At 34.1% G+C, this 24,173-nt stretch overlaps 1 protein-coding gene across 8 annotated transcripts in view; it reads right to left on the bottom strand.

Annotated features, from left to right (window-relative positions):
* Positions 1-24,173, bottom strand: part of STXBP5L (syntaxin binding protein 5L) — a 330,969-nt gene that overhangs the window by 201,534 nt on the left and 105,262 nt on the right. For all 8 annotated transcript variants that reach the window (XM_061401581.1, XM_061401487.1, XM_061401832.1 and 5 more), the window contains one exon: positions 3,728-3,862. In XM_061401581.1, the coding sequence (XP_061257565.1) occupies positions 3,728-3,862 (135 nt within the window). The remainder of the gene's footprint in view (positions 1-3,727; positions 3,863-24,173) is intronic.

The raw sequence follows: 24,173 nt of genomic DNA, 5'->3' as shown, positions 1-24,173 counted from the left end.
TTAATCTCCTGCTTTCTTTCACTAAATGACACTTTTGTCTACATAGTTAAGCCAAATACTCATTCAATTCTCTATTATTCTTACATCTTCCCACAAGACCCAAGTATTGCCTCTTCTGTCTTCTAACTACTTCTTTAATGTGTCAGCTTATCGTCACTCCTAAATGCTCCATAATTTTTGCCAAGAACACAGTCCTTTCTCTTTTCAATGATTTCTCCATGCCTGCATTCAGAGTAGACTTTTTAAGTGCAAGTTTGGTCAAGTGAATTTTTCTCTTAAAACCCTTCAAAACCTAGCTCCTGACCTCAGATGAAGTCTAAATGCTCAAATTGGCTTATAAAACTTTCATACTATGTATCTTTACTATCTTTTCAGCTTTATCTCTTGCCATCCTTTCTCCTAGCCATTCCCAACTAACTAAAATCCTTAAAATTTCTGTGCATGGAACAAAACCTCTCTCACACACTATCCTTTAACATTTCTGTTTCCTCCCTTGGAAACCCTCTCCCCGAGCTGATTCTCCACTCATCTAACTGAGACTCATCCTTCAGATCTCATGGATGTAACTTCCTTCACAGATACTTCTTTGAGACCTCACATCTATATTAGGCATCCTTCTTACAAAATTTGCAACATTTCCAATATAGTGTAATTGCCTTTTTACTTAATCTCACCTTTATTACACTGGAATCTCCAAGAGGAGAGAAATTATGTCTTCCTATTTTATACAGGTTTGTAGGAGCTAGTGTATCATAGTGCTCAGAAAATATATTTGAAGACTGTAAGCCTTATATTTATTATTTAGTTCTAAACTTCATGTTCAAATTTTTAATCACATGTAGAAAAAATAGGTTCCCGCCCCTTTTTTTTTAAAGCTGGGACTGCTCTGCAGAAACACCTATCTCTGTGCTATGACCTGAAATATATTTTCCAATTAAATTTTTTAATGTCATTTTGTTATACTACTATTTTATTAAGACATTATAAAGACTATTTTCTATAGACATTATTGTTTCTACAGACATCACAAAAATGGCCTCCAGTTTCCAAATAACTAACATATACACTATGGGAACACGAACAATTTATAATTATGAGAACTGCCTACAATTACAATTGCGAGACTTCACTGAAAACACAAACAAGCTAAAAAGACAAAACACTGAATGAAAAGTATTTCAAGAACTTAAAATAGAAATAATCTCACATCGTAAAGATAATTCTGCATTTCTCACACTTAAAATGTCCTGTTAAAATTTGTGTAAAGTTCTAATTATAAAATGACTCTTAATTAAATGCATATTTTATTACTGTCCCAAACTCTTAACACATATTACTAAGTGGTTTGCATTTCCTAATGTATCTGTCCCAAACTCTTAACACATATTACTAAGTGGTTTGCATTTCCTAATGTATCTCAAGAGGTAGAGAGCAATTAAAAGACTGACTGTTCTGGGAAGTTGGAAGTTGGGATTTAAAATTATATCTATCTCAGTGGGACTATATTACCATGGAACACACTTTTGGAAATCTGATCTAAATAAAGCAATAAACAGTCAGGAGATAAGGTGGCTACTAATAATTTCTTGAGGATATTTCAAGGTTATTTTCAGAGGTACATACAACTTCATAAAACACTATATTTATATAAATGGGAGATTCTATTCAGAATCACATGTATAAGATATTATGAAAAATAAAAATGCCTTATTTTATTTCTTTAATTTCTTCTAGTTTTATCCTCCTTTATAACATACATTTTAAAATCTTCATTAGTTCAGAAAATATGAAGTATATAGACTATGTAAATACGTATAGGGTATAAGTCATTGTTCAGGCAGTATTAATCTGAATGATGAAAAGGATTTGTTAAGTAAATGAATATAGAAATAACACTGTAAGAATGGTGAAATATTTGATCTGTTTACAAAAAAATACTTCTTAATTACTTTAACAGCATTGGACTGAACACAAATCTATTGCTATTTGTAACTAATAGTAAATTTGTATAAAATCTCTATCTCTCGGGTTTACTTGTGTCTATCAGTATCCCAAAACATGAAAACAAATATTAAGCTGAGTATTGTGTAATGCTTTTATAGATTTTAGATTATAGGGGGAAAAGCCTTTCTCAAATAGCTGAAAAAATAAATACTTTTTGAGAGACACATAACTGTCTATAGGACAAATGTTGTTAAAAATATATACATAAAATATTAAAATATATATGAACAAAAAAGCTCATATCAATCATAATTATAAATGAAAGCTTTAAGTCAACAGCACTGTGTATCTATTTATCATACTAATTTTCATTAATGTCATTAGTTATTTAGTAGCCGCTCTGTGGAAATCACCAAAATAAGACAAACATGAAAAAAAAATGAGCAACAAAGAATTCTGCCCTGAAGCTATTCTTATTCTAATGAGGAAGAGTTACCATTAATTTAAAAAAAGACTCATTAGGACACAATACAAATGGATAATTGTAATAAGAATATAACTACTAATATCCCCTTCTTATCAAGCAAATGGATAATTGTAATAAGAATATAACTACTAATATCCCCTTCTTATCAAGCAATATACATGTACACTGAAATATTGGGAATACGGAATAGTAGATTTATTATGAAAACCAAAGTCAAATTTCATGAAAATAGGCTGTTTTCATCAGAGTTGTAGAGAAAAACAATTATATAACTTAGAATATGTATATGTAAGACAGCAAATGAGTCAACCTCAAGTCAAATGTACCTTATTAAGGACCTGGATGTACAGAGCATAAACATTTATTAAAGAAAAATAGTTTTCCCAACTAACACACTGACAAGGAGAATTGTTTGTATATATACTACAAAAGAGGGCTTGAAATTCCATAAAGTTTAACATCGGAGGGATTTCACATTTTACGTGTGCAGAAACGTAAGTATCAGTGCCAAAGTGAAAATGGTAATAGCCATCAGCCACATATCCAAAAAGCTGTATATATCACAATGTGAAAGATACTGATGAACTGATTCTTTTTAGAACCCAGAAAAATATGTTACTGGGGCAAGCAAAGAATAAGCTGCTGCTGCTGCTGCTAAGTCGTATCAGTCGTGTTGGACTCTGTGTGACCCCATAGACAGCAGCCCACCAGGCTCCCCCGTCCCTGGGATTCTCCAGGCAAGAACACTGGAGTGGCTTGCCATTTCCTTCTCCAATGCATGAAAGGGAAAAGTGAAAGTGAAGTCGCTCAGTCGTGTCCTTCGCGACCCCATGGACTGCAGCCTACCAGGCTCTTCCAACCTTCTCCAAAAGAATAAGCTATCAGTATTTAAAAACATGTGAACTGACCATGATTATTTTAAAATTAAACTATATGTGGTAACAATCCTCTTGCCATTCCCACTGGAAGTGGCTATACTGACTATAAAGAAATGACATGATTTTCATGTATACCTTTTAGAATAAGCCTTACTATTTTACCACAGAGCTTGCATACATAGTAGCCCTTGATTATTTATAATATTTGTAAAGGCTAAAATCAGCATCTATTAATACTTCAATATCTATTTTTAAAAGGCTTTATAGTTTTCAATTATTTTAGATGAACATTTCACTCAAATTCATCATAAATTAGCTACTGATGTTTCAAATAACTCTGGAATTTGATATATATATGTACTATATAACTATAAAAAATATTTAATCCAAATATAGTGGTATTCAAGTTCAAACTTACAGTTCAATTGCCTTGTTCCACATGATAACATATCCAGAAAGAATGAAAGATTCAATATTTACAATATGTGTATTTCCTCTTTCTGTTCCAACATAGAGCCATTTACTCTGGAAAGGTAGATGACAGTAAGTAATTCTGAAAGAAAGAAAATTACAATTAAAATATCTAAATTTTATATCTGGTCAGCATTAAATTTTCTTTACACTTTTTACAGTGATAGCTATATAAACAATAAAATTTACTATATACTCAGTAGCACTTAATTATTAGCAGAGTTTATAGGGTAAATGACAAGATTATGTCATTAAAAATAATAATGATAAAGCAACTACTATTAAATAAGTGTCTGATATGGACACTGATATATATTATTTCTAATTCTGAAAATAGCACTTCAAGACATATATACAACTTTTCTTTACAAAGAGGAAACTGAGGTCAAGAATTTGTACTTCTACTTGCCTAGGACTGACAGCTAATAAGTGGCAAAACTGGGATTCAAATCCATTACTGTCTGGTTGAAAAATTACTGCATTTCTACAAAGCTATGTTTGGATTTTTATAATAATGTCACTTGAAATAAAAATTAGGTATATATGAAACATAATTTTCAGAGTTCTCAGAGAGACTGTAGCTTTGTCTACATGAAGCGATAAATTATTTACTTTTTTCCTGATGCTTGGCATTTAAATAGTATAAAGAAAACTTGTAAGGTTAGAGATCCATTATACTATTTCTTTATTTTTTTGTCCTGCCTTTATCTTCACAAAGGGCTTTCTGACCAATTCTGGGAACTTGTTCCACAGCCAGAGCAACCATGACTCCTCTATATGAAATCTGGGGATTTATTAGTCTTCTATTCACAGTATCATCACTTTTTCTAGTTTGGCCTACTTATGCTCCTTAACGATTTTTAAAAAGACATGAGGGATAAGTTCACAGTTATCTTCTTGCCAGAACTTGTTATTAAACCATAATATTTCCTAGAATTTATTTAGAAAAGGAGCTGGCAAACTGTTAGAAGAGAAAAACAGAATTCTGATGTTAAGCAGACAGACCACTATGGAAAAAAAAATGAAAGTGAATGATAAATTCCAAGAAGGATTTCATCTTGTACCTCTTTAGTAACTGAACATGCAGCATGTCAAATTTATATTTTCAATCTGGTTCACTGACTTTCTGTACACCCTTGTGTGTGTGCATGCTCAGTCATGTCCAACTCTTTGCAAGCCCATGGGCTAAATATAGCCTGCCAGGCTCCTCAGTCCATGGGATTTTCCAGGCAAGAACACTGGAGTGGGTTGCCATTTCCTCCTCTAATGGATCTTCCTGACCTAGGGATCAAACCCGTGTGTCTTGCATCTCCCTGCATTGGCCAGGCAAGTTCTTTACAACTGCGTCACCTGGGAAGCCCAAACTTTATCTATTCAAAAGTATCCTGCCAAAGGCACCCAGCACACTAAATTCAAAAACTAGAACTCTTGTTATTACATACACATTTACAGAGTTAGTTGATAATCTAATTAAAATATAACATATATGATATTAAACAATTTTGTTTAAACCTAAAGTCCAGAAGTGCTGTTGCCAAATAAAGTTCTACAGGAAATAACTTAATAGTCATGTTTCTAGTCAACAGACAATCAATTTTCAATTCAATCTATGTAGAAAGAGGAAGCTCATTTTAAAAAGGATTTATGATCACCCTTTCTAAATAATCAATAATCAAATCCCTTACAATTAAACAGTGGAAGTGACAGATTCAAGGGATCAGATCTGATAGAGTGCCTGAAGAACTATGGACAGAGGTTCAGGACACTGTACAGGAGGCAGTGATCAAGACCATCCCCAAGAAAAAGAAATTCAAAAAGGCAAAATGGTTGTCTGAGGAGGCCTTACATATAGCTGAGAAAAGAAGAAAAGCTAAAGGCAAAGGAGAAAAGGAAAGATATACCCATTTGAATGCAGAGTTCAAAGAACTGCAAGGAGAGATAAGAAAGCCTTCCTCAGTGATCAATGCAAAGAAATAGAGGAAAACAACAGAATGGGAAAGACTAGAGATCTCTTCAAGAAAATTAGAGATAATAAGGGAACATTTCATGCAGAGATGGGTGCAATAAAGGACAGAAATGATATGAACCTAACAGAAGCAGAAGATATTACAAAGAGGTGGCAAGAATACACAGAACTGTAAAAAAAAAAATCCTCGTGATCCAGATAACTATGATGGTGTGATCACTCACACAGAGCCAGACATTCTGGAATGCAAAGTCAAGTGGGCCTTAGGAAGCATTATTACCAACAAAGCTAGTGGAGGTGAAGGAATTCCAGTTGAGCTATTTCAAATTCTAAAGGTTGCTGCTGTGAAAGTGCTGCACTCAATATGCCAGCAAATTTGGAAAACTCAGCAATGGCCAAAGGACTGGAAAAGGTCAGTCCTTCATTCCAATCCCCAAGAAAGGCAATGCCAAAGAATGTTCAAACTACTACACAATTGTACTCATCTCACATGCTGGCAAAGCAATGCTCAGGCTTCAACATTACATGAACTATGAAATTCCATATGTTCAAGCTAGATTTAGAAAAGGCAGAGGAACCAGAGATCAAATTGCCAACATCTGTTGTCATCAAAAAAGCAAGAGAATACCAGAAAAACATCTACTTCAGTTTTATTGATTATGCCAAAGCCTTTGACTGTGTAGGTCACAACAAACTGTGGAAAATTCTTCAAGAAATGGGATTACCAGACCACCTTACCTGCCTCCTGAGAAATCTGTATGCAGGTCAAGAAGCAACAATTAGAAACAGACATGGAATAACAGACTGGTTCTAAATTGGGAAAGGAGTACGTCAAGGCTGTATATTGTCACGCTGCTTATTTAACTTATATGTAGAGTACATCATGAGAAACTCTGGGCTGGAAGAAGCACAAGCTGGAATCAAGATTGCCGGGAGAAATATCAATAACCTCAGATATGCAGATGATGCCACCCTCGTGGCAGAAAGCGAAGACGAACTAAAGAGCCTCTTGATGAAAGTGAAAGAGGAGAGTGAAAAAGCCGGCTTATAACTCAACATTCAAAAAACTAAGATCACGGCGTCCAGTCCCATCACTTCATAGCAAACAGATGGGGAAACAGTGGAAACAGTGGCTGACTTTATTTTTTTCAGCTCCAAAATCATTGCAGATGATGATGCTTGCTCCTTGGAAGAAATGCTATGATCAACCTAGACAGCATATTAAAAAGCAGAGACATTACTTTGCTGACAAAGTTCCATCTGGTCAAAGCTATAGTTTTTCTAGTAGTTGTGTATGGATATGAGAGTTGGACTATAAAAAAAGCTAAGTGCTGAAGAATTGATGCTTTTGAACTCTTGGGAGTCCCTTGGACTGCAAAGAGACCTAACCAGTCCATCCTAAAGGAAATCAGTCCTGAATATTCATTGGAAGGACTGATGCTGAAGCTGAAACTCGAATACTTTGGCCACCTGATGCAAAGAACTGACTCATTTGAAAAGACCCTGATGCTGGGAAAGATAGAAGGTAGGAGGAGAAGGGGACAACAGAGGATGAGATGGCTGGATGGCATCACTGACTCGATAGACATGAATTTGAGCAAGCTCTGGGAGTTGGTGATGGACATGGAAGCCTGACGTGTTGCAGTCCGTGGGGTTGCAAAGAGTTGGACATGACTGATCGACTGAACTGAACTTTCTGAACCAAAAGAAAGTAAAAAAAAAAAAAACGCTAATCCCATTAAAATAGACATAAATACAGGAGTTTTGGGTAGCAAAGGAGCTAGCTTAAAGGTTGTATAGTCATTTACATGGTTAAGGAGAAAAGTCTAAGTAATGAGACCTGAACCAAGTGGCAAAATTCCAATACAGACTTTACATTATGTACAAGATCAATAGAATACATGAAGAAGTTCCAAAGAGAATTATAAATATTCCTTGAACCACAGTACTGTATTCCTCATTCTGATTGATAAGAAACTAGACCCTTTATGACAAAAGTGTTTCATCTTATGTCTAATGTCCAACTGATGAGTAGTGGTTAAACAAGAAAGAATTCCAGAATTAATCTGAACCCAATAAAATCACTAATTTGAAAAGACATATGCATCCCTATGTTCACTGACGCATTACTGACAATAGCAAAGATATAGGAGCAACATAAGTGCCCACTAATACATGAATGGATAAAGGAAATGTGATATATACATATACAATGGAAAACTACTCAGTTACCAAATGAATAAAATCTTGCTATTTGTGACAATATGGATGGATCTTTTGTTACGTGAAACAAGTCAGGCAGAAATACACCTATTATATGATTTCACTTAAGTGTGGTATCTCAAAAACAAATCAAATGAACATAACAAAACAAATAGTTATATACAGAGAACAAACAGGTTGTTGCTGGAAGAGGGAAGTGGGAAGATGAGAGAAATAGGTGAAGGAAGTGAAGAGGTACAAACTTCTAGCTACAAAATAAATGAGTCATAGGGATGAAATGTAGTCAGTAATGTAATATCTTTGTACAGTGACAGTTAATAACTAAAAGTATTGTGGTGATCATTATATATAGAAATACTGAATCACTGTTCACTCTTTATTGTAATTATCATTTCATGATGCATGTAAATAGTCATTACAGTGTATACTTTAAGACAGCGCCGTATATCCATTTTATCACAGTAAAACTGCAAGGGAAAAAAAAAAGAAATTGAAATTTAAGGACAATCACTTACAAAGAGCCAACTACACTTTCCTAAATAAAGCAGCTACTTAAGCTATAGCCAATTCAATAATTCCTTGATTTACTTTCAGGTCTTATCTATAAAAGCCTTGCCCCTAGCTATCTGTGAGCACTCCTAATCACTTCTATTGGCACTGCCCAATTCAAATTGATTTTTGCTCAAATAAACTCTTAAAATTAAAAAAAAGAAAAAGTAATGTGATTTACTTAAGATGATGGACATAAGTGAAGGAGAATACATGATTATACTTGTGCTGTGTATTTGATACCCTGGAGAAGGGAATGGCTATCCACCCTATAAGTGACTAATCAATAGTACTACAGGACTTAACTTATTGTACTTAATAATAGCATTTTCATTGATAATTTATTTACTACCACCACCACCTGCAAGATGATTTTCTATTATATATGGACCTTGAAAAAATAATATTGTTCCTATATCCATATTTACTATCATTCTTTCACAGTAAATCACTTAAGATATCCACAGTATTCCTTTCATTTATCCATGTATGCGGCCTTCACTGTACAATTCTTTATAAAAAGTCCTCTCTTGATTACAACATACTTATTCTTTTTCCTTTAAAAATATATTAATAACATCTAACAACAGAGATAAGACAAGTTGACAAGTAAGAAAAACAAAAGTAAAATGTATTAATTGCTATAAAGAGTTCAAAGGAAGGAGGATTTCACTCAATTATGAAATTAATTCAAGTATGAAAATTCCAGAGGAATTTCCAGAAATCAAGGAAAGCTATAGTAGAAAAGTGTACAGTATGTGGATTGAGTCATTAAAGGTCAAAGAACTCTTTAATTTCACATATTTGTTACATGCTGCTGCTGCTAAGTCGCTTCAGTCGTGTCTGACTCTTAGCGACCCCATAGACGCAACCCCATAGACGGCAGCCCACCAGGCTCCCCCGTCCCTGGGATTCTCCAGGTAAGAACACTGGAGTGGGTTGCCATTTCCTTCTCCAATGCATGAAAATGAAAAGTGAAAGTGAAGTCACTCAGTCATGTCCAACTCTTAGCAACCCCATGGACTGCAGCTTACCAGGCTCCCCTGTCCATGGGAGTCTCCAGGCAAGAGCACTGGAGTGGGGTGCCATTGCCTTCTCCGATTTGTTACATATGCATATTAAATAAACAAAATACACACTTCCCAAGATTGAATAATATACAGATCTTTAAAAATTTTTTTGCTGCTCCTCACTTCTGATTTACTGTTATAACTTCTTAAACCATATATAAAAATAAGATATAAATTCCTCATACTTATGGCTCTTATATACACAAAAATAAAAATATGAATAAAACTAAAGTTAGAATTCAAATGACATTAATTTACATGAGTGAGAAATTTTTTTAAAACTTAAAAAACCTCACAATATGGATGATTCTGTCTACACAGGTTGTTTTCAATTTGGTGAGTCTACACTTACTCTGTGCTTCTCTTTTACCACTTAGTACCTTTGAATTCTGTTCCACAGTACACCATCACATAATTTTATAATTATTTGGCATGAATACATGACACATAACCCATAACAATTAAAACGATACTACTTGATGCCAACACAACCATAAAATGCAAATATAACTTCAAATATTAAATTGTATGACAGCATTTTTGCATAAAATGGTTTATTCAAATCATTCAGAATATTTCCATTAGTCTAATTATAAAACAAAAATATTACAATCAGAAATTACTATGGATAATTCACAACCCCAAACTATGCCCACAGATCCTAGTTTGAGAAACACTATCAATACACAAACCAAAAATATACATTTAAAAAGAAAATGGCTTAAAATTATAGAAATTATGTTGTATAAAACAGTGGAAGATTTCAACCTTGTAATGTTTTCCCCCTAAATTCTAATGTAGCTCAATTTTAGTCTAATTTTTTAATCTACAGTGAAGCTGCTCAGTTGTGTCTGACTCTTTGCAACCCCATGGACTGTAGCCTACGAGGCTCCTCCGTCCATGGGATTTTCCAGGCAAAAGTACTGGAGTGGGTTGCCACTTCCTTTTCCCGGGGGTCTTCCCAACCCAGGGATCGAACGCAGGTCTCCCACATTGCAGGCAGACACTTTACCATCTGAGCTACCAAGGAAGCTTTTAATCTATATTCCAGGTGAAACTTCTAGTATCAAGCATGATGACTCTGGCTCCTGTTCCTTCTAAAATATTTATAATCATTCTTTACAACCTGGTTATACTCAGAGTCAGATGTATGATTCTGCATATTAAAAATACAAATAACAGGGAATGACAATTCAGTAGTTCTGGAGTAATATCTAGGATTACTACTTTAAAACTCTTTCTGGGTGGCTTTGATGCACAATTACAGTTAAGAACCATGAAATTATAACAAGTTTATATTTTTAGTACAGATAAATGTCTCACTAAAATGCATATCCCAGATTCCAGTCACACAAACTGAATCCATGGACCTGGGGAGGAACATTATGACTGATATTTTAATAAATATTTTGCTACTCAACATGAAGTCTGTAGACCAGCAGCATGAATGTCACCCGGAACTTAGCAGAAATTCAGAGTGTCAGGCACAACCCCAGAATTGGAAATGGCATTTTGTGAAGACCCCCCCAGGTGAGTCACACACACATGAAAGTTTAGGTAGCACTCCTCTAGATGATTCTGATAAGATTCATGAACTACATTTTAAGAAATGTAGTTCTGTGGCTGAATGACTGCTGCTTACTTACTCTTCAAATTTTAGGATAAGAACATAAACTACCTAGTTAGTAGTAGGAATGCCACCTTGTAGAAGGGATAACGTGATGTAGTACCCCTGAAACAGCTCATGACGGTTATAATAATGATGATAATAAAAACCCCAATAACACATGTATACCTGTGGCGGATTCATTTTGATATTTGGCAAAACTAATACAATATTGTAAAGTTTAAAAATAAAATAAAATTAAAAAAAAAAAAAAACTCAATAACAGAGGAAAGAGACAGACAGTATTCTCTCAGCATCTGAAGCCAAAGGTTGATATTTAGGAGTTTTAGTTGAAAACCTAAAATCATATAAAAGCAAAAATAAGGAATCAAAATTTGTTTAAGAAAAAAATAACTTTGGACAGCTTGTATCTAGCTAGAATTATAATACAAGAGATAAAACTAATTAGTGAAAATTTGAATTTCATTGTCTTAAAGGTCTTTAATTAACCAGATAGTAAAAAAATTCACTGAATTTTATTGTTCATAATTAGTTGGAAAACAAGTAAGTCAAATTTTAAAAATAAGTCAAATCTTTGCATTCCCATAGGGAATAATAAATGGATTTTTAATGGTTTTTTAATAATAAATGGTTTTTTCACAAATGCAATTCTGGGAAGCTTATTCTCATTCTTCTACAGTGACAGAATTAACATTTTGTATCTAGAATATTTCAATTTCCAAATGAGAGAAGCAAGTTATTGGAAGCCATGTTGGGAGAGTGAGAATGAGTCACAGGTCTGGTCAGGGTGATTAAAGTAGAAGTATAATGGAAGCCATACTCCACCCCAGTAAGATGCCTCTCCCTATCTCACTAAGGTGTTAGTGAAGGCCAACTAGGGAACCTGAACTTCTATTCTCACCAGATAGCAATTAGAGAATACCTGCACTTCTGCTGCTAAAGCAAAGTCAAAACAACCCACCCAAAATCAAAGGTTTAAACAAGGCTTAGGGTATCAGAATATTATACTGGAAATGTTCAGCTTGAAATAAAAAATCATGCATATCAAAAAAAAAGAAAGAAAAATTTCAACGGGAATGTATGAAAAATAGCTACCAATATGAAGATGATACAGATGTTAGAATTTACTGATAAATATTTAAAAGGAAGTATCGTAAAAATGGAACAATTATGAATAAAATAAAATGAAAAAAGTAGAAAGTATCAGCAAAGAAACGGGAGTATAAAGAAGAACCAAATACAAATTTCACTACTGAAAAGTACAATAAAGAAAATACTTTTAAAAAAGAATATATTTAAACCTACAGATAAACTGAACAGCAGAATGGAGGAAACAGAAGAAAGAGTCAGTGAACTCAAATATAAAACATTTATCCAATCTGTAAAGCAGAAAGTAGATGTTAAAAAAAAATCAGAGACTCAAAGACCTGTGGGACAAAAACAAAAGATCTAAAAATCATGTTATCAGTTTCCCAGAAGGAAAGGATGGGACTGAAAAAGTAGTCCAAAAATGTTTAAAACCTTTCCAAAATTGGTAAAAGTCAAAACAAAGGATTCATAAAACTGAAAAAAAACCCAAAACCCAAAAGGATAAACCCAAAGAAATAAAACCAAGACAGATCATAACCAAACATCTGAAAACTAAAAAAGAAAAGAAAAACATCTTGAAGGTGGCAAGAGAAAACAGCACTTACAGGGGGAACATTCCAATGATAGTAGATTTCTCATCAGAAAACAGGGAGCCAAAAGGAAGTAGAGCATTGCTCAAGGGTATAAAGAAAAGAACTGTCAACCCAGAATTCTATCCACACCAAATATATTTCTAGTTTTATTAAAAATGAAGGAAAACCAAGAAATTGTCACTAAAATATCAACTCAAAGAGAATAGTTAAAGGGAATTTACTTAAGAAAAATGAATGATAAAAAAGGAATATCTGAATATCAAGTGTGAATAAAAATAACAAAAAGTAAAAATATGAGTAAGTATAATGTATTTTCATTCTCTTGAATTCCCTAAATTATGTTTGACAATTGGAAAAAAATTATAACACAGTCCGATTTGGTTCTAAATATAGAGAAGGAAAATTTATTATAAATGAGGGAAATACAGGGAAATAAAAAAATTGGTCTTTATACTTCATTCAAACTGTGAAAATGCAAAAGCAAAAGACTGTGATAATTTGTTTACATATAATGAAGCACCTACAGCAACCTCTAAAGAAAGGAAGTGATACAAAGAAACACTAAAAAATAAAGATATATAAATGAAATTCTGAAAAAAAATTAAAAACAGAACAGCAAGAGAAAAAATACCAAGTGAAAAATAGATTTTCTCCAACAAGCAGACTACAAAAAATAAAATGAGATCTTAAGTCCTGAGGTATCAATTACGGAAAATATAAACACCAACTAAAATACACAGATTGACAGACTGAGTTTAAAAAAAAAAAAACAACCCAACTATACACTGTCTACAAGAAACTTTACTTATATTGAGCTAACAAGAAGGACAAGCTATACCGCACAAACATTAATCAAAAGAAAGAAGAATAAGTTATATAATATCAAATTATAAAGAGTTCTGAGGCAAGAAAATAACTAGAGAGACATAATGTAAAGATAAAATATCAGTCCACCAAGAAGAAATAACAATCCCAAATGTGTGTGCATACATCAAACAACAGGTTGCAAAATACATGAAGCAAAAACTGATAAAACTGAAAAGAAAAAAAGAATTTATGATTCTAGTAGGAGACTTCAACACCTGTCTCTAGAAAATCAGTAAGGATACAAAAGAACTCAATATAGCCATGAGCCAACAGGAAGTAATCAACATTTATAGATTAATCTACCAAACAACAGCAAAATAGACATTCTATCCTAGAAGTCACAAAAAAACATATACTAAGACAGATGAGATCCTGGGTTAAAAAACAAACCTCAGTAAATAACATAATTCAGGTCATATAGAATGTGTTATCTAAACACAATGGAATCAAACAAGAAATCAACAGAAGAACGATAACAGGAAAAATCTCCAAACATTTAGAACTAAGCAACATATGTGTAATCCATGGGCCTAAGAAGTCATCACAAGTGAATTCAAAAAATACACTGAACTGAATGACACTGGAAATGCAATATATCAAAACAGGTGAGAGCTTAGATATTGACTTGAAACTTTTCCTAAAGCAACACCAAAAGGGAATTTATAGCACTGAATATTTATGTTACAAAAAAGGAAAAAGTTTCAAATCAGTGTCTAATCTCCCACTCTAAAGAACCTAGAAAAATAAGAGCAAAAGAAATCCAAACCAAGTAGACAAAAAATAATAATAAAAGAGCAGAAATTATGAAATTGAAAACAGTAAAACAATGGAGATATAAAGCTAAGGTATAAATTTAAAAACAATTCTAGAACTTGAGTGCTAAAATCTACAAAACACAGATGAAAGATATAAGTAAACAAAGTGTGTTCATGAATTTTAATACTCAACATTGTAAAAATGTCAATTTATATTTTTATAAAACTCTGGCATAGTATTTTTATAGATTCTGTTGACATGCTTATTTAAAATTTATATGAAAGGCAAAGGAACAAGAATAACTAAAGCCAACTGTGTAATTCATAATCAATGAAACAAAAAGCAATTCCTTGAAAAGTTCAATAAAACAGAAAAATCTCTGGCAAAACTGACAAGAAAAAAAGATAGGAAAGACAATTTACCAATATTAGGAATTAAAAAGGAATATTACTGTAGATTATACAAAGTTAAATATGATAGTAACAATTTTACAAAGTATATCTGACAACTTATTAAGTGAACTAATTCCTCAAAAAAGCAAAAATCAGAGCAATTCCCCAAATCTGAAGTAGACAGATTTGTCCCTATAACTACTAACAAATTTTAATTTATAATTTTTAAACTTCCAGAAAAGAAATCTTCAGCCCCATGTGGTTTCAGAAGAGAATTCTATCGAATACTTAAAGAAAAACTATCACCAATTGTAACAATCTCTTCCAGAAAATACAAGAGGGAAAACTTTCCAAGTCATTCTATAAAGACAGGATTACCTGAAAGTGAAATCGAGTGAGGACAATATAATAAAGAAAACCGTAAGTAAGTTTTACTTGTCATTTTAATTTATTGAAGCTGGGAAGAGGGAGAAAACTATGCACCAATAATCCTCATGGATACTGGTGTAAAAGTCCTTAACAAAAGATTATCCAATAGAATACAGCAATATATAAAAAGACCAACAGAGGCTTATTCCAGGAATGCAAGGCTAACTCAATATTGGGAAATCAGCCAATGTAATTCATCATATAACAGTTTAAAAGAGATAGATAACATGATCGTATCAATTGATGCAGAAATAGATTTGACAAAATTCAACACTCATTCACATTAACAGCAAAAATAGTATTAGAGAGTACTCTCTCAACTTCATAAAGATCAGCTTCCCAAAGCCTACAAGAACATGTTTAGTAGTGAAATAATGAATGCTTTCCTCCCTAAAGATCAAGAACAAGACAGCATGGCTTTTCTCATCCTTCTCATCCTTCTTCTTAAACATAGTTTGAGGAAGTTCCAGCCAATGCAAGAAAGCAAGAAAAAGAAATAAAGGCATGTAATGCATAAAACTTCCCTGTTTGCAGATAATATGCTGGTCAACATAGAAAATCCTAAGAAATCTGCAAAGAAACTCATAGAGTTAATAAGTTCAGTAATGTTGCAGCATACAAGATAAACATACAAAACTCAGTTGTATTTCTATCTACAAGCAATGAACATGTAGAAGCTGAAAACTGAAATGCAACACCACTTAAAATCACTCAAAATATGATATACTGAGATATAAATCTAAAAACAATTACAGAACTCGAGTGCTAAAATCTACAAAACCCAGATGAAAGAAAAGATATAAGTAAACAAATTGTGTTCATGAATTTTAATACTCAACATTGTAAAAAAACATCAGTTTACATTTTTATAAAACTCTGGCAAAGTATTTTTGTAGATTTTGTTGACATGCTTATTTTAAAATTTATATCAAAAGGCAAAGGAACAAGAATAACTAAAGCAATTGTGCAAAAGAAGAATGAAGTGGGAGGAAACCGCCTACCTAATTTTAAGACCATATTTATCTACAGTAAATAAGACTGTGTTGTATTTGCAGAGGGATAAAAAGATAGACCTGGAGAAGGCAATGGCACCCTACTCCAGTACTCTTCCCTGGAAAATTCCATGGATGGAGGAGCCTGGTGGGCTGCAGTCCATGGGGTCGCTAAGAGTTGGACACGACTGAGCGACTTCGCTTTCACTTTTCACTTTCACACATTGGAGAAGGAAATGGCAACCCACTCCAGTGTTCTTGCCTGGAGAATCCCAGGGACAGGGGAGCCTGGTGGGCTGCCATCTATGGGGTCACATAGAGCTGGACACGACTGAAGCGACTTAGCAGCAGCAGCAGCAAAAAGATATACCAATGCAACAGAATAAAAAACACAGAAAAATAAACCCATTTAATAGGTCCAAATGACTTTTGACAAATTTGGAAGGCAATTCAATGAAAGAAGGTCAACAAATAGTACTAAAGAACTGGATATCTTCTGAGACAAAATTGAATCTCTACCTAAACTTCAAACATTATACAAAAACTAACTTGAAGAAGACCATACATTTATATTTACATGTAAAATATAAAACTCTACCAAAACAGGAGAAAATCCTTGGGATCTTGGATGAAGTAGTAAGTTCACAGATTTGATCTAAAAGTGAGTGATCCATAATGACAGAACTAATAAATTGTGCTTCATCAAAGTGTAAAACATCTTCTATACAAAAGAATCTTTTATGAGCATCAAAATAGAAGCTACAGACTGGAGAAAATATTTACAAATCACACATCCAACAAAAGACTAGTATTTAGAATGAATTTTTAAATGCTCAGAACTTAATGGTTAAAAATAAAAATACATGAGAAAGTGCTGACAAATGGAAAATCAATTTTATTGGACCCAGAAGAGAAGTGAAATCTTGGAACAAACTACAACTTCAAAATTTCTATATAAGAAGGAGTTCTTAGGGAAACCAAAAAACAAGGGAGACAAAATCAAGGACACTAGAAAAATCTGAAGCTTCTGGTACCCACAGCCACAGCAAACATCGATACAGCCTAACTTCTTATTGTGTCAACATAAAACCTGACATTAAAGGCCTATCTAGGGAATTCCTTGGTGGTCCAGTGGCTAAGACTCTGCACTCTCAAAACAGGGGGCCTGGGTTTGATCCCTGGTCAGGGAACTAGATCCCATGTGCCATGACTAAGACCCTATGCAGCCAAATAAGTAATTTTTTTAAAGGCCTATATACCTCAAGTCAGAGAAGGCAATGGCACCCCACTCCAGTTCTTTTGCCTAGAAAATCCCATGGACGGTGGAGCCTGGTAGGCTGCAGTCCATGGGGTAGCTAGAGTCGGACACAACTGCGCGACTTCACTTTGACTTTTCACTTTCATGCATTGGAGAAGGAAATGGCAACCCACTCCAGTGCCTGGAGAATCCCAGGGACGGGGAAGCCTGGCGGGCTCCCGTCTATGGGGTCGCACAGCGGACACGACTGAAACAGCAGCAGCAGCATACCTCAAGTACTGAAACTCCAATACTTTGGCCACCTGATGCGAAGGGCTGACTCATTTCAAAAGACCCTGATGCTGGGAAAGATTGAGGGCAGGAGGAGAAGGGGATGACAGAGGATGAGATGGTTGGATGGCATCACCAACTCAATGGACATGATTTTGGGTAAACTCTGGGAGTTGGTGATGGACAGGGAGGCCTGGCGTGCTGTGGTTCATGGGGTCACGAAGAGTTGGACACAACTGAGTGAATGAACTGAACCGAACCTCAAGTACTATTACCCAATATACATGTCAAACTTTCAACAAAAAATTACAAGGCACGCTAAAAAGCAAGAGAAAACATATGAAGAGACAAAGGAACATCAGAACCAGGCTCAGATGTGACAAAAATAATATATTTAGCTAAGAAATTTTAAATAACCATGATTAATATTTTAAGTGCTCTAGAAGAGACAGTAAAGGATATGAAAGATAGGTAATGTAAGCAAAGAGATAAAAAACAACAACATTTCAAATGGAAATGTTAGATACGAAACCCATTGTAAAGAAAATAAAGAATGCATTTTGATGACTTAGTCAACATGGTCAAGTTAACAATCAATGAACTTGAACACAGGTTATTAGAATCTTTCAAAACTTATATACAAGAAGAAAAAAAAAAAAGAGGCAAGAGGAGAATACCCAAGAACTGTGGGATAGTTTCAGAAGGTGCAACATACATATAAATGGAAGACCAGAAGAGAGAATTGAATAGAAGTATTTGAAGCAAAAATGGCTAAGAACGTCCCCAAATTAAAGACAAACATCAAATAACAGATCCAGGAAGCTTAGAGACACCTGGGAGGCAAAAATATACAAAATCTACACTTAAGTATACCATACACTAACTGCAAAAAACCAACAACAAAGAGAAAATCTTGAATAAATCCAGGGGTGGAGGGAAAGCTCCTTATCTAAACACTTATAGAGAAAAAAGGATAATAATTAGAGTAGACGTCTCATCATAAACCATGCAAGAAAGAACTAAAGTGGAGTGAAACAAAGTGCTGATAGGAAAAAAAAAAAAAACCTCATCAACCTAGATTTGTATGTCTGAAGAAAAGATGCTCCAAGTGTGAAGAAATAAAGACACTCTCAGAGTGCAGCCACTATGGAAAACAGTATGGAAATTTCTCAAAAAATTAAGAATACAACTACCATATGATCCAGAAATTCCACTCCTGGGTATATATCCAAAAAAAAAAAATGCAAACCACTAATTTGAAAAGATATACACACCTCAATCTTCATAGTAGCACTATTTACAATAGCCAAGAAATGAAAGCAACCCAAGTATCCATCAACAGATGAACTAATAAAGAAGATGTGATACACACACACAGACACAATGGAATATTACTCAGATATAAAGAGTGAAATTTTGCCACTTGTAGCAATGTGTCTGGATCTAGAGAATATTATGCTTAGTGAAACAGAGAAAGACAAATATTGTATGTTATCACTTTTATGTGGAATCTTAAAAAAATAATACAAACAAATGTATACAGTAAAGTAGAAACAGACTCATAGGAAACAAACTAGTGATTACAATGGGCGGATAGGGAAGGTAGGAGGGGCAAATTAGAGACACGGGATTAAGAGATACAAATTACTATGTATAAAATAGATAAGCAACAAGGAAATATTATATAGAAGAGGGAATTAGTGTTATTACCTTGCAATATTTTTTAATGGAGCATCATCTATAAAAAAACTGAATCACTATACTGTAGACTTAAAATTAATATAATACTGTAAATCAACTATAATTTTAAAGTCTCCGAAAAATTTTTTAAATTAAAAATTCTGGGAGATAGAAGATGGTGGAGGAGTAAGATGTGGAGATCACCAGCCTCCCCACAAATACATCAAAAACTCATCAAGATATGTAACAACTCCTACAAAGCAACCTCTAGGCAACAGCAAAAGACCCAGGCTTCCAGGGGGACAGGTTAAGCTCCCCAAAATGAGGTAGGAGAGAGCAAGGAGACATAAAAATGGAAAAGACAGAGAACTTCTGGGCAGCTTGTGCCCCAAGGGAGGGAGGGAGCCCTGAAATAGGAGTTCCCATGCACAGGGACACATCTTCACAGGTAGGCCCAAACCAGGCAAATCAGGGGCTTGGAGGGCAATAAACATAATTCAGAATAATGACAGTAAAGATGCTCTGAAGACTTGAAAATAGAATAGAGAAAATGTAAGAAGCATTTAACAGTTAATACAATCACCAAGGACACAGAAGAAATAAAGAAAAAACAAACAGAGATGAATAACACAATTACTGAAATTAAAAATACTCTACAAGGAACCAATAGCAGAATAACTGAGGCAGAGGAATGGATAAGTGAGCTGGAGGATAGAATACTGGAAATAACTGTAGAAGAGCAGAATAAAAGGGAAGGAATGAAAAGAATTGAGGAAAGTCTCAGACAATATTTGGGACAATATTCAATGCACCAACATTCGAGTTATAGGGGTCCCAGAGAAAGAAAAGAAAAAGAAAGGCACTAAGAAAATTTTTGAAGAAACTATAGTTGAAAACTTCCCCCAAATGGGAAAGGAAATAGTCAATCAAGTCCAAGTAGTGCAGAGAATCCCCTACAGGTTAAACCCAAGGAGAAACACATTGAGACTCATATTAATCAAGCTAACAAAGATTAAGCACAAAGGAAGAATATTAAAAGCAGCAAGAGAAAAGCAACAAATAACATACAAGGGGAAAACCATATGATTAACAGCAGATCTTTCAGCAGAAACTCTACAGGCTAGAAGGAAATGGCAGAATATATTTAAAGTACTGAAACAGAAAAACCCACAACTACAATGACTATACCCAGAAAAGATCTCATTCAAAATTGATGCAGAAATCAAAAGCTTTACAGACAAGCAGAAGTTAAGAGAATTCAGCACCACCAAACCAGCCTGCAACAATACGAAAGGCACTTACATAGCCAGTAAACACAAAAGAAAGACCTACAAAAACAAAACAATCAAGAAAATGCCAATAGAAACATATCAATAATTACCTCAAATATTAATGGAATAAATGCACCAGCCAAAAGATACAGACTGACTGAATGGATACAAAAATAAGACTCATATATACACTGCCTACAGGAGACCCACTTTAGACCTAGAGACACAAACAGACTGAAAGTAAAAGGATGGAAAAAGATATTCCATGCGAATGGAAACCAAAAGAAAGCTGGAGTGCCAACCCTTATTTCAGAAAAAATAGACTTTAAAATAAAGAATATCATAAGAAACAAAGAAGGACGCTACATAATGATCAAGGGATCAATCCATGAAGACATAACAATTGTAAATGTCTATGCACCCAACAGAGGAGCACCTCAATACATAAGGCAAACACTAACAGGCATAAGAGGAGAAACTGACAGCAACACAATAATAGTAGGGGACTTTAACACCCCACTTTCACCAATGGACAGATCATCAAAACAGAGAATCAATAAGGAAACACAAACCTTAAATGAAACATTAGACCAAATGGACCTAACTGATATCTTCAGGACTTTCTGTAGAAGAATACACTTTCTTTTCAAGTGCACATGGAACATTCTCCAGGATAGACCACATCTTGGGCCACAAATCAAGCCTCAGTAAATTTAAGAAAACTGAAATTGTACCAAGTATCTTCTCTGACCACAAGGCTGTGAGACTAGATATCAACTACAGGAAAAAAAGAGCAAAAACACCAAATTCATGGAGATTAAACAATACATTACTAAATAACAAAAATATTACTGAAGAAATAAGAAAAGAAATCAAAAGATTCCTAGCAACAAATGACAATGAAAACACGATGACCCAAAATCTATGGGACTCAGCAAAAGCAGTTCTAAGAGGGAGGTTTATGGTGACACAATCATACCTCAGGAAGCAAGAAAAGCATTGACTAGACAGCCTAACTCTACACCTAAAGCAGCTGGAAAAAGAAAAACAAAAACAAAAAAACAAAGTCAGTAGAAGGAAGGAGATAAATCAGAACAGAAATAAATGAAAAAGAAACGAAGAAAACAATAGCAAAGATTAATAAAACTAAAAGCTGGTTCTTTGAGAAGATAAACAAAATTGACAAACCACTAGCCAGAAACATCAAGAAAAAAAGGCAGAAAAATCAAATCAATAAAATTAGAAGTGAAAAAGGAGAGGTTACAACTGACAACACAGAAATACAAAGGATCATAAGAGAATATTATGAGCAATTATATGCTAATAAAACGGACGACCTAGAGGAAATGGACAGATACTTAGAAAAGATGAGCCTCCCAAGACAGAACCAGGAAGAAATAGAAATTATGAACAACCCAATTACAAATACTGAAATTGAAACAGTAATCAAAAATCTCCCCCAAAACAAAAGCGAGGGCCAGATGGCTTCACAAGGGAAATCCATCAAACATTTAGAGAAGAGCTAATGCCTGTTTTTCTGAATGTCTTCCAAAAAACTGCAGAGGAAGGAACACTTCCAAACTCATTCCACAAGGCCACAATCACCCTGACACCAAAACCAGGAAAAGACAACACAAAAAAAGAAAATTACAGGCCAATATCACTGATGAACACAGATGCATAAATCCTCAACAAAAGTCTAGCAAACAGAATTTAACACATTAAAAAGCTCATATACCATGATCCAGTTGGATTTATTCCAGGGATGCAAGGATTCTTCAATATATGCAAATCAATCAATGTGATATACCATACCAACAAACTGAAAGATAAAAATGATATGATCAACTCAATAGATGCAGAAAAAGCCTTTGACAAAATCCAGCATCCAATTATGATAAAAACACTTCCAAAAATGGGCATAGAAAGGAACCTACCTCAACATAGTCAAGGTCATATGTGAAAAGCCTACAGCAAACATTATTCTCAATGGTGAAAAACTAAAACCTTTCCCTCTAAGATCAGGAACAAGACAAGGGTGTCCACTCTCACCACTATTATTCAACATAGTTTTGGAAGTCCTAGATATGGCAATTAGAGAAGAAAAACAAATAAAAGCAATCCAGATTGGAAAAGAAGAAGTAAAACTCTGTTTGCAGATGACATGGTACTATATATAGAAAACCCAAACGAAACTATCAGAAAACTACTAGAGCTAATCAGCAAATTCAGAAAGTTGTGGGATACAAGGTCAATACACAGAAATCACTTACACTCTTACATACTAACAATGAAAAATCAGAAAGAGAAATTAAGGAATCAATACCATTCACCATTGTAACAAAAAGAATTAAATATCTAGGAATAAACCTACTTAAGGAAACAAAAGACCTGTATATGGAAAGCTGTAAAACACTAATGAAAGAAATCAAAGATGACATAAACAGATGGAGAGACATTCCATTTTCCTGGGTAGGAAGATTCAATATTGTGAAAATGACTATACTACCAAATGCAATCTACAGATTCAATGTGATCCCTATCAAATTACCAATGACTTTTTTCATAGAACTAGAACAAAGAGTTTCACAATTCATATGGAAACACAAAAGACCCTGAATAGCCAAAACAGTCTTGAAAAAGAAGAATGGAGCTGGAGGAATCAACTGTCCTGACTTCAGACTATACTACAAAGCTACAGTCATCAAGACAGTATGGTACTGGCACAAAAACAGAAATATAGACCCATGGAACAAGATAGAGAACCCATAGATAAACCCATACACCTATTTTTGACAAAGGAGGAAAGAATATACAATGGGGCAAAGACAGCCTCTTAGATAAGTGGTGCTGGGAAAACTGGACAGCTACATGCAAAAGAATGAAATCAGATCACTATCTAATGTCATACAAAAAGATAAACTCAAAATGGATTAAAGACCTAAATATAATACCAGAAACTATTAAAATCTTTTAGGAGAACATAGGCAGAACACTCGATGACATAAATCAAAGCAAGATCGTCTATGATTCACCTCCTAGAGTAATGGAAAAAAAAAAAAGAACAAATGGGACCTAATTAAACTTAAAAGCTTTTGCAAAGCAAAGCTAATCAACTTTACTTCAATTTAAAAACAAAAATTTTAAGTACTAAAAAAAAAAATTCTTTGCTAGTAATGCTGTATGGTGGCAAGAATACATAGAAGAACTGTACAAAAAAATATCTTAATGGCCCAGATAACCACAATGGTGTGATCACTCACCTAGAGTCAGACATCCTAGAGTGTGAAGTCAAGTGGGCCTTAGGAAGCATTACTACAAACAAAGCTAGCAGAGGTGATGGAATTCCAGTTGAGCTATT

The sequence above is a fragment of the Bos javanicus genome, chromosome 1, assembly GCF_032452875.1.
Source record: "Bos javanicus breed banteng chromosome 1, ARS-OSU_banteng_1.0, whole genome shotgun sequence".
Classification (NCBI taxonomy): Eukaryota; Metazoa; Chordata; class Mammalia; order Artiodactyla; family Bovidae; genus Bos; species Bos javanicus.
The sequence above is the reverse complement of the archived record's forward strand: the minus strand, read 5'-3'. Positions and strand labels throughout refer to the sequence as shown.